At 33.8% G+C, this 12389-nt stretch overlaps 1 protein-coding gene across 5 annotated transcripts in view; it reads right to left on the reverse strand.

Moving 5' to 3' along the window:
* The window catches only part of AKAP9 (A-kinase anchoring protein 9), a 103750-nt gene that overhangs the window by 69004 nt on the left and 22357 nt on the right, over positions 1 to 12389 (reverse strand). For all 5 annotated transcript variants that reach the window (XM_021551657.3, XM_021551654.3, XM_021551653.3 and 2 more), the window contains exons 2-3: positions 10514 to 10768; positions 2370 to 2414 (exon numbers count right to left, since the gene is read on the reverse strand). In XM_021551657.3, coding sequence (XP_021407332.2) covers positions 2370 to 2414; positions 10514 to 10768 — 300 coding nt within the window. The remainder of the gene's footprint in view (positions 1 to 2369; positions 2415 to 10513; positions 10769 to 12389) is intronic.

Below are 12389 nucleotides of genomic sequence, written 5' to 3' on the forward strand. Positions count from 1 at the left end.
TTCCTTCAATACAAGAATCCTTACATAAACATACCTTCAGTTTACTTAAGTAACTGTATTACCTTATAATGTTATATCTGGTAAATCTCCTAAAGAGGGAAGTACCTTATCACTTAGTTTTATCAATTCCTCAAGAGAAGGCGCTGAAGAATTGATTTAATTTATCAATGACAACAAAACAAACTATTTATGATCTATTTGAATTTGAAGCATGACAACCACAATTCAACTTAATTTTTGGCAAAACCACTAAAAATAATACAGATGTTTTCATCTATAAGGAAAAAGATGGATTAACAGGCCTATGTCTCTTCAAATACAGGTTTTCTTAGCATTCTGGAAAGGAAATAATATATTTGAAAAAAAAAAACAAACCCATAGGCTCAATTTTTTATATATCTGCATAATTAGGCTGCTACAGACAAAATTTAATTTATTTTCATCTTCAACTGAAAAGGTTTCAGATCACTTTATTTACACTGTGTCCATGAATGGAAGCAGAGATTTTAATAATTAAAGTAACATTACAGCTGATATGAAACATATTAAAAAATAATCTCCTAAAGTATCTGCATTCCTAAATGTGATGTCCCCCCATTTCAGATACCAACTAATTGTAATGAACTGGAATTAAAAAGAGTTTATTAGAAAACATGGTAAATGTGACTGCTTGAGCTTGCACTTCACCAAAGTCAGTATCATGCTACTATTAATGAGTTTTGTGTTGCCTATTTATGTCTTAGAAAATAACTCTCAGCAAGGTAAAAAGTCTTTTTGCAGGAATAAGAACTGCCTAGTAATGCATATGCCACTGCATTTTTTAGGAAATTCTGTTATTTTTTTTAAGGAATATTCAGATATTCCTATTCTTCCTATTCCTATTCCTATTCTTCCTATTCAGCAACTCTAACCTTCTATGTCTTCAGTATCTGAAAATTTGCCTCCTAATATCCTCTGCAGGTTATCTATGGAAATCTTTAAAGAATGAAGTGTTTAGATGTGAAACTTCATGTTAAAATGAGAGTTTTAATTTTAAGTGAAACTGAAGCCCCAAACACTAAAATCAGAACACATCCACATTACCATGAAGCATTATAACTGATGTTTTCTGTATCTTGTTGCCCTGTGCAAAGACATTCAGCTTTTGCTATCAGTTTCCAGCACTGCTCCCTACCACCTCAGAAATGATCAGAATTTCATCCATATTTCATTGTATATGTAGTATGTTTCACTGTATGTCAAAATACATCCGTACCAATGACATTGTCAACTGTTTTCAAGGGTTCATTCTTCACATACTGCAAATTCCATCTAAAAGTAATCACATACCATGGTGATGCATATTCTAAAAAGGTGCACTATGGTCATGGCAGCTCTTCAAAAGTATGTCTGCTACAGTCTTCATGGCAAACAGCAATGAGATTAATTTGAATGAGATAAATTTAAACTTCATCCCCTCTTTCTTGTTGCCAAGCTTAAGATTCTGGGTGTGTTTTTTCTAAACTGTTAACACAGAGAACTGCAAAATAAAACCCAGACTGTTCCTACACAAAGTGAGTGTTTGAGAAATGAAAAATCAGATTTTCAAACTAAAACGAATTCCTACTGTTTTCAGATGTTCCACAGCTATTTCTTGCTGGCATGCTCTTGACCAACATTTATGCATGAGGTAGTTTACTCCTTACAAACAGAACTGTTTTATCTGACAGAACCCAACTTACACACACACAACTACCCTTCCATGTGACAGAGATGAGCTGTAGATGCCAATGTGCCGGCTGACTCTGGCTAGCAGCTAAGCCCCCACTCCAGTCACTCATTCCCCCACCAGCAGGGTGGAAGAGAGAACTGGAAGGGCAAAAGCAACTGGAATTCATGGGCTAAGACACAGTTAGCCTAATAAGTGAAAGAAAACCAACCAGCCAAACAACAAGCGAGGCACAGGCGATCACTCATCATCTCCCATCAGCAGACTGACACTCAGCCAGTCACTGAGGCTGCTTTGAAACTCATTAAAATGTAATCGACTTGTTAAATATTCTCTCACAGAAAATTAGTAGAGATTATGCACAGCCAATACTCCCACAGCAATACAAAGCATTAATACGACCTTAAGGATGACATTGCTACAACAGTTTATGTATATACTGCATTATTTATTACAGTAGCCATCTCATTATGGAGTTGACATAATGCTTGCTTTAATGGTACATTGATTATACCAGTAATAACATGCAACAGATTTGTCCACAATATAACATCTGCTCTTTCTTTCCTTCTCCTTTTGAAAAACTATGCACAGCATTGCAGCAAACATGTAACAGAAAAGGTTGAAAGAAAAGCTAGGAAAAGCATTACTTCAGTCTTACCTCAGAACTGTAGTCTTCTACTGTGGTGGAAATTTCACTTTCCGGCTAAAATAAAATATTAAAAAATTTACAATTATGACTCTCTAAAATACTAAACAAGACATTTTCCATTTTACAGTGTTTGAAAACAACAAGGTGTACATGAATTTGATAAGAGTATATGTACAGCAATGGTCACCTTCACTTACTGGAAATCCCAGCTTTAATAAAATAATTTTGCTGTTGAACTATGATCACAGAAACACTCTAATTACCTGACAAAATCATCCCACACCTACAGATGCAAAACAATATTTTGAAAATTTAACTTAATTTTCAGGGATTTATCTTTGCTTTTTTAAAAAGAACTAAGTAGTACCATGAAAAGAACTTGTCTCTGCTATATCAGTTTTATGTAATTAGGAACTTTTCTGGCTTAAGAACACAATCTTGTATAGAGCATTATTTTCATACATGCAAAACTTTTGATGTTGACTAGAATTTTAAAACAAATAATCATCCTTCAGCTTCCATGGAAACCAAGGGAAAATAAATGGACAAAGACTCAAATCTTGTAATCTAATGAAGTAGAGGAATTAAGGGAACAAAGCCTTAACAAACTGAGCATAAATGTGCCATGGCAGATGCCTGAATAAAACAGCACTATCTTGATGAACTACATAAACTGTATCAAGTTTGAGAATCAAAATGTTTATGGGAAAATGTGCAAATTATGTATATAAGGTGCACTATCATGGAATAAGTGCACTTGAAAGAAAAACTTGAAAACTTGAGAAGTGTCACCATGAGTTGGAACTACTTTGGCAAAACTGACATGCACATAACAGAGCTTGTCCAAAATTCACTTAACACATTTGCCAAACTCACAGTAAATGTCTCAATTTTATATTGAGTTCTATCAGGCTAACTTTCAAAGGAACATGGTACATTTTGCATCAGAAGGTATAGGTGAAACTTGGAATGTAAACTGTGTTCTAGTTTTTTGGTTTTGTTTTTTTTAAAGCAATCTACGACTCAGACCTCCTGAAGTTCAGCAGTTTTTACAATCCTAACAATATTGATTCTACATATTTTGAATCCAATATGCAGCTCCAGAATGTAATTAACCTAACCAAAGGGTATTTTTTCATGTATAGAGTGCACAATATTACCTTTTAATATTTATTTGGAAGTTAGAATTCATACAGTGTATATAATTTTAAAAAAATAAAAACCAGGTCCACCTCAAACAGAAGTCAAAATAATGTTTTAAAACTCAATGGTGACAAAAGTGTTTCTACTATGAAATATAAAATCAGTATTTAAAAATATTTCATTTTCACACAAATATATTTTATTCATATTATTTATATTTATATGAATATTTGTGTATTTATACATTCATACAAAAAAATACATCTTGTTTGTATACTATGTCCTTGGTCTAGAACAAAATCCTCTGGAAGAAATATAATCAGAGAAAACCACATTATTTTTTTTATATCAGAGAAAACAAATATATGGTTGTTATCTTCTTACAAGTTTTCATGGTTTGTTGCAATTCAGGAGCCTAAACAAAGAATGAGTAGAAGCATTCCTAGAGAAGCTCAGAAGAGTTACTATAAATGTGTTTATACATAGCTAGATCTAAGAATACTTCAAATCTTTATATACAGCATGAAATATAGGCACTTCTCCAACATGCAAAAAACAGGCACAAGTAGTACCACTTCTTGAATAGTTTTACCTTGTAATGCTTTTAAATTATAAAACAGTCTCTTGTTCATAAGGAAGATGAAAAATGAATTTGTACATCTTGAGATAAAGTATAGATAGACAAATCTAGTAGGTAGTTATAGAAAAAAGCTATGAATTTGCAGGTTGAAGCTTAGGCCGGAGTGAAAAAATATGAATTCTCATAGCAAGTTGATTTTTGAAAATAATTCTCTAGTTTTGTTATGTTAATTTGGCCAGATATGGTATTTTTTAAAAAGTTAATACATTGGTGTTCCTTTCTGAATACCAATCTACAATTAAAAAAAAATCCTGAAATACTTCTCACAAAATTGTCACAAAACACATAGTGCTCCATTAGTTTAGGTGTAAAATAACTGTTAGCAGCATAAATAATCTTTCTAAAATGCCAACTTCAGTCCTGGATCCAGTTCTTTGCATGTTAAAACCAAGTATTTTTGCCAAGGGATTCTGTGATTTTAAAGATAGAAAGATGGCCAAATGAACTCCAGTTAAATGTCTCCTATGCTAAGGGGGTCATCCAAACCCTGCTAAAAATCAGTTAAAGAGAATTAAATCCTATGAGCTCACACATTACAGCCCAGACTGTAAGACTTCATGTTATTCTTTCACTGTCAGAATCTGTAACATTACAAATAGTCAACATTTTACAGGAGATCATCTTGCCCTCCACGAAGCTATGTTACTTCCTAAATCCTGACCAACTTTATTTCAAATACAGTTCCTTCCATTATCAAGCTACCTGTTCTGCATTCCTCAATTCTTCTTTGGTCAATGAAAGAAATTAGGTTTTACTTAGCACATTTGAGCCACAGAGGTCTGGTTTCAAAGAAAATAATTTTAAAAAATTCTTACTACACACTCTTAGCAACACAAAATCTTTTGCTAGGATAATACCAAGAAGGCTATTTATCAGGTCTCTTAATGCTTCACGGAATATGAAACAGGTATTTGTTACAACTCACAGCTGTTTTGCACGTATCCTATTAATTATGTCCCACAGCATTTTCTTGCTGCAAACAGTTACTCTCTTCTGGCAAAATACTTAAACACCTTATTTAGTATTTTCTTCAGTGACAATGTAGTTAACTGCTAAAATACATTGAAGAGATATCTCAAAGACTCTTTGTAGGGAACTATCTCCATCAGTTCTGAGATGGTACCTTTAATGATAGGAGTATTCAGAAAATTTTAAGAATTTCTGTCTATATACTTCAGAGGAAATACAAGATGATAAAAAAAAAAAAAAGCAGCGCATCAGCCTGTGGAATACAGCAGGCCCATTTTACAGTAGCTTGTTTCTGTATGCAGTTAAGCACTGCTCAAAAGTCATGTTCGTGGACACTGGACACCAAGCAATACCCCAGGATTCACAAAAAAACTCATGTACAAAATTGGCCACAAAAATTGAAAAGTGATTTTCGTATCTCTTTGGAAAACTTCCATAGGTGACAACAAAACGTTTTGCAAGAACCAACATACAGTTGGTTCTAACCTACTTGAATTGCAATGGATGAAGGCATAGACTGAATAGTCACAGAATAGAATTCTATCTGAAGGAAACTACTGACTTTTTTATGACCTCAGTGAAAACTGTCACAAAAATATAGCTACAAAAGGCTGGATTAATTTTTGACCAAGTTATTTTGACTTGGCCATTTTCAGATGGATTTCTAGCAATTCATAGAGGATCACAAATAAGTCCAATTAAGGAGACCATGACGTGAAGTGAGGCAAAGAGAGCGTGAAGAGAATATCCCAGACTCGAAACCCTCTCTTTAGGTCATTCTGAACCTTTAATACTTGTAGAACATTCTGAATATGAAGAGCTATTATTTTATATTGCCTTATCATGTCTTCTTTAGCTCCTAGTATCAAAAACCATTCAACTCAAATTCCCTGGTAATTTATGACCCACACCTATTTACTATGATCAAATTTAAACTGAGTGTGTTTCAGTGGAGATAAACTGCTGCCAAAGCTGAATATAACCTGCAGCAAGGTACTGAACTCTGCGGTGTGTAAACCTCTGATGGTATCAGCAAACAGCATCAACAGTGGTAACTTACACATTCAATTAGGTTTTTATTCTTTGGTAACACAGCTTTATAAATGCTTAATCTAAAGTGAAATACCCTGTAATTGCAGAGACCATTCTCCAATACAGGTAATTTCTGTGCCACTAAATCTATTATATATGAGTATATACAGAGATAAAGAAAGACATAATACCAGAGATTGTCTTATAAATCAAATAAAATTGGCAAGTTACCCTGGCAATTTTCTGGCCAGATGGTGAATAGAAAGAATGAGTGGCTTCAATCACAACCATATGCTGCTGAGAATTTCCTACCTTCTCTTGTGGCACTGACTTTATTACTGAACAGACTATTTCCAAACATTGCTTTTCTTCATTCTTCAATTTCAATACATGTTTCAATGGATGCTATATTATCTGACGATACTGGGCTAATTTTTACTACATTTTATTTATCCTTTTTTTTTTCCAATTCCTCCACCTTACCGTACATCTCAGAATAGCTCTTTTCTAGTCAAAGCCCTTAGTTGCTCTTTGCTTTCATGCTTCCATCACAGGATTGTCTTACCACATTCACCAGTTATGCCTTTTCTCACTGAGGCATCCTCTGTGTTTTTCCATACTGCTTATATACTTGCTTATTTCTCTCACTTTTCTTCATCAGCTCTCAAGAATCCTTCCCAGTATCTCCTTCCTAATCACTTGCTGATCCTTGTCTGTCAAAATCTCAGACACTAACAACTGGAATACCTTATAGAAATGAAACAATGAACATGAAACTTTACCAACCACTTCAGTTAACAGTAAAGCTATTCTAAAACTATTACTAAAAGGATCTTTAAAAACCAAAAGACGAGTTACTAATCCAACCTTAGTCAATTAGCAGGTATTCTTCATCACAGAACTTTGAACTTTTCTTTTCTAAGAAGCTTTGTATAATAGCTTTTACTACCCAGGTGACTCAAGGACAATTTTACTGTGACACAGGTTAATTTCTTTTGCTTTTCTGGCATTAAGACATTCTTGCAAAGCAGTGTGCTCCAATCCATAGTTTCAAGACTTCCCAGAATAGGTGATCTCAGCAATTATCTACCTTGGAAGCGACTTTTGCTTTCTTCCATTTTTAGCTGCAGAAGTCACAAAAACAACCAATCCTAAACCCCAGATTTTAATTCAGTTATTAAAGTTATTAACAGTTCATTTTATGATGTGGTCTACGTTATTTTTACCTCTGTATGGAAAGGGACACTATGAATGTCAACACCTAAAGGATACTATGGATGTCAATACCTAAAGATATCAGGGTGCAACAAAATAAAGACAAAAAATACTCTCTTTGTGAAAACAAGACAAAGTATTCAACATGAAACAAGAGACCAAATTAATACCAAGTGGCATTTCTCTAAGAATTCTTGCAAATTGTTCCTCCAACAATGGATGGAAACCTTAGAGATTACAAATTATTTCAGATGGAATATAAAATGTAATTGCTAAACAATGGTAGTTTTTCCAATTAGTTTCTGAAACTGAAGAGAACACAGGGGGAACCCACCCTTAGGAACACAGAAGTAAAAAAAAAAAAAAAAAAAAAAAAAAAAAAAAAAAAAAAAAGACTGCAAAAAACCTTCTTTGTACTCTAAACACTTTTGTCCTCTCTTTCTGATATTCATATTGAGTAAGAGAACCCTTTTTTACTTATATTTGGACATGCTAATTCCACTGGGGACTTAAAATCATACTAGAAGAACTGCAGGGAAATAAAATACCCACAAAACAACCACAGAGAAGCCCAGCCAAGATTTTTAGATAGACAGGCAGTATAGTCAGATGTTCCGAGTCTGTATTTTGTGGTTCAGAAAGAACAATTCTAAATATCAGTACCAGTACAAGATGAAATAAATAAGTAGAATCAAAGTTTAGCTAGAAAATGATCCTGCATAATGCTTCCAGTAATCCTGTCTCACTCTTCTGACACAGCAACCTACAACAACTTAATGTTGGGTGAAAAAGCAAACAGCTCAAAGATGTAATTCTCCACGCCAGAGATTAGCCTGAAAATGCCTATTACAGTGGCTGCCATTTCAATTCAGCAAGCTCCAATCCAATTACTGTAATACAGCCTCTCTGTCCAAATCATTGCACTTGTAAGACTAAAAACAGTAATTTATGAGAATCACTGAAACACTTTTAGAGTTTTTCCTCTTCTATTAATATTGCAAAGACTTTATCAATCACCTTCCAACTACAAAATACTGATTATTTAAGTAATATGAGTAAGGAGGCTACAGACCATATTTAACAAAGAATAATGCTCTTCCAGTTGGGAGAGGGGTGTTTTGTGGTTTTGTTTTTTTTTTGTTTGTTTTGTTTTGTTTTTTTGGGTTTTTTGTTTGTTTGTTTTTTTTTTTTTGTGGAAGGGAATACTGGTTTAAAAGTCACTAAGTAATTCAACAGAGTAAAATTACAAATTCATATTATTCTAATGCTTATTCATGTAAAGTTACAATTTAAAACATAAAGAAACAAACCACCTCCCCCCAGCAAACCAAAAACCGTAGTGCATCTCATTATTTATTCATTTAAACAAAAGGTAAGTTGCTTTGTGAGTAAGACAGACCTCAGAAAAATCATACCTCCATCTTAAGATGTATCTATGAACACAATCTTTAGCAAATGCAATGCAGATTTTTTTCCATTTCTAAAATCAACTGTGTATTGTACTGTATGCTTTTAGAGGTCAACACAGGGCACTAGGACCACCTGATCTAATTAGACGAGCTTTGAACACAGGATCGGACTAGACGACCTCAAAGGTCCCTTTTAACCCAAGTTATTCTATGACTCTGTACTTTACCCTCTTTCTCCAACTGTACTAGAGATATTTACCCTAACAAAGGAAATATATTAGCAGAGTCCATCTGCAACTTCAAAGGTATTTCCTTGATATTTGATCAAGGAAATTGTTTCAAAAAGTTGCCATATTTATGCAGACTATTGTATTATTAAAACAACAGTTTTAAGTAGTTCTCTCAGAGCACCTCTCTTCCCTAGCAATCCTCTCTCAATAGTTGTAGATAACCTGATTCATTTTATAAAACGCATCTTTCTCTTCTCCTAGAAGGCAAAGAAGTCATATCTTCATCTAAGAAAATAGTTATTCTGTTACCAAATTTCTTACCTTCTCCAGGTAAACCTGAGTTCAACACACAGTTTTATTGAGTTACTACAGTTTTGAAGTCCTAACATGAGCTTTCTAAGAATTAAAAGCTACATATTAAAGGCACATACCTACAAGGTTCAAAATATTTACTATATTGATATATACTGATATATCTATTATTGATATATATAATATATATAATCCAGTGTATTATAGGCTTAAAACTGTAAAATAAATGGATCAAGTACTCTACAAGTTTTCATTTGCATGTATGATTTAGTCTGTGTGCCTCTCCACCTTGGTATGTTTGGGGTTTTTTAACAAAAATGCAAAAACATTTCAAAAAGTGTAATTTCTCAGTCAGTCCTCAGTTACTGAAAATTCAATAATGGAGCCAAAATCACTACAAATGGTCTGTCCCAGCACAGGACTGGCAAGTCAAAATGCAGAGCATTCGTCTGTACCACATCTCTCAAAAATTATTGCATTCATCTGCACAGACCTGGAAATCTGCATTGAGACGCTTCCTCAGAATGCCACTCATGTAATTGTAGAAGCACTGGTTTCACAAATGGACTAAGTTATTCTGTAAATAATATCAGCCTTTCTTGTCCCTTCTATCTGTAATGGCATTACATGAATTCTTGTCCACTCAGAACTAAATTGGACTGCCAGTATACGTCACACAGCATCTTCCACTCAGGGCACTTACTTTCAGCCAATGGCAATTAGGGTTATATTTTATTAAGTAATAAAAGTAGAGTAACTGTTTGCCAATCTCTTAAGCCACCCAGTTATCAGTCGTGATTTCTAATTCATTCCTTGTCCTCATTAACCAGAGAGACTCAAATTACATCATAAATACAAAAAAGATGTTTAGTTTTGCATTTTGGTGGAGCCATAAGTGCAGAAATCAAAAATCCACTTCAATTTGCAACTTCTAATAAAATTAAATTATTTTGTGCACATTTAAGGAGTATAGCAGTACAATCACACTATCCATTCTCTACAGGGATCTGACTACAATAAAAAAATCATGCCAGCAGGCAAGTAGAAAGTGTCTTCTCTGGACATACTAAGTAAGACAGAAGAAGAAAGGAAATAGTGTGCAAAATCTCATCCAATTCCTTTATTTCCACTCTCAACATGAATGGATTATTTTATGCCCACTCACCCCCAAAAGTGACTGTTTATAGTCTGAGACAAACTTACCTCAATGGTGTAAGCTGGGGTGTGCTTAATAATTTCTCCACTATGCAAAGTCCTGATAATAGCAAAGTCAGAAGTAGCAGCTCCTCCCCTTCGACTGCTGCATGAGGATATTTCATCACTTCGAGATCGATCAGTTTCAATCCCATCTTGTATTGATTCTTCATCTTTGATGCTTGCTGTTTTCTTCTTCTTTTTCTGCTTCTTTGATCCATTTTGACCATCAGTTTGTGCCTTCCGCTGCCTAAATTGGGCAAGCTGTAGAGAAGACAAAATCTTGTTAAAGGTGAAAGTTTTCCTCTTTATTACTAATGACATCCTCTACAAAGCCTTATCCACTATTCTACATAAAGCTTCAAACTAATCTCTACTGAAAACAAGGTGGAACTTAATATTGCATATGTTAGAGAGACCTAGATTATTTTTCCATTTACATACTTTGCTTTAACAAAATCTTAAATGTAAACAACACTCAATTAATTCCTTTTCAGTTTCATACTCTCAAGTTACTGTTCCACAGACTGATACCTAAAAATCAAAACATTCAAAGGTAAAGGTACAAATGTCATTATAAAGGACAAATAAAATTAAATAACCTGATCTCATTTTTCAATTTCACAGGAACCTTAAAATAATTTACAGAAATTCATTTTAATTTTTATTTCAGAGACAGATAAAATCAAACTTCTCCTCAAGCAAGTATCACACAAAAAATTTTTTAAAGTTTGCTGTAACACAAAAAGCTGATCAAGTTAGTGAAAACACAAAGAAATCGCAAAGTAGCAATATTTATTAAGGAATACTCTAAAACAAAAAGTGAGCAGATTACAAGACACACTACCTTGTAGCAAAACATGCTGATGACCAAAAAGTCACAGGTGAGCCAGGCACACAGTTTAAAAACCAATTAGTATGTAAGCTATTCAAATATGGTAAGACACTGCCTTTTGAAGAGCTTATCACTTTAAATCACTTTACAGTGGTTTACACAAGAAAATCCATTTAATTTTTTTCTTAACAAGAACAGAAGTTTTGTTCAAATAAATAAAATAATCACATCGTGATTTACCAATTTAAATTCAAAACTAAACAAATTAAATCTGAAAACAAGAATCATTACTTTTCAATTGAAGCATCCAACATGTATTGTAGTACTTAAAGTACAATCCATTTCATAAATGTAGCTCCAATGGAAAGCATACAAATAAAGACCCTAAAGCTTTAAACTTTCAACATCAAATAATACTCAAATATCATTTTAAATAAATAGGCTTTTTAAAATAAATAGGCTGCAATTGTAAGAAAATTGTAAGAAAACAAATATAGAAAAGATAGCATATTTGCTCATGATATTCACCAGTCGAGAAAGCCAAGCTTCCATCCTACTTCTTCAGGAACCCCCAAACAGAACAGGACACACGGATCCTCCTTCCCAGTCACCGTTTGGTTACTGTGCAGGATGTCACCTGAAGGGCTTTCTAGTTCTCATCTGGTCCCAAGAGAGCTGAGAAGCCCCAGTCTAAATGCATCACTGAGATCAGTTCTGACTTGTGGCTGGTTTATGCTTTTGTCCCTTTATTTGTATTTCTTTGTGGGTTTCTTCAGCCTCTTCTCCTTTCTTAGGAAGACAGCCCGGCATATGGCTCCTGCTCTGTTTACAGGAGGAGGGCCTCAACGTGTGCTGAGCCAAATATGCTCACCTAAGTACTTAACACTTATTTCCTCCCTATTACTTTTCTAATTAGTTCAACTTTGTGATTTTTTCTGGTTTTTAAAATATGTATCTTCTGTTATTTCACAAAAATCCATTCAATTCAAAAAATTCTAAACAAGAAAAGAAAGAATAGTCTCCTTCTACTTCAAAGTTTAAAAGGGAAAA

This window comes from Lonchura striata, chromosome 1, assembly GCF_046129695.1.
Source record: "Lonchura striata isolate bLonStr1 chromosome 1, bLonStr1.mat, whole genome shotgun sequence".
NCBI lineage: Eukaryota > Metazoa > Chordata > Aves > Passeriformes > Estrildidae > Lonchura > Lonchura striata.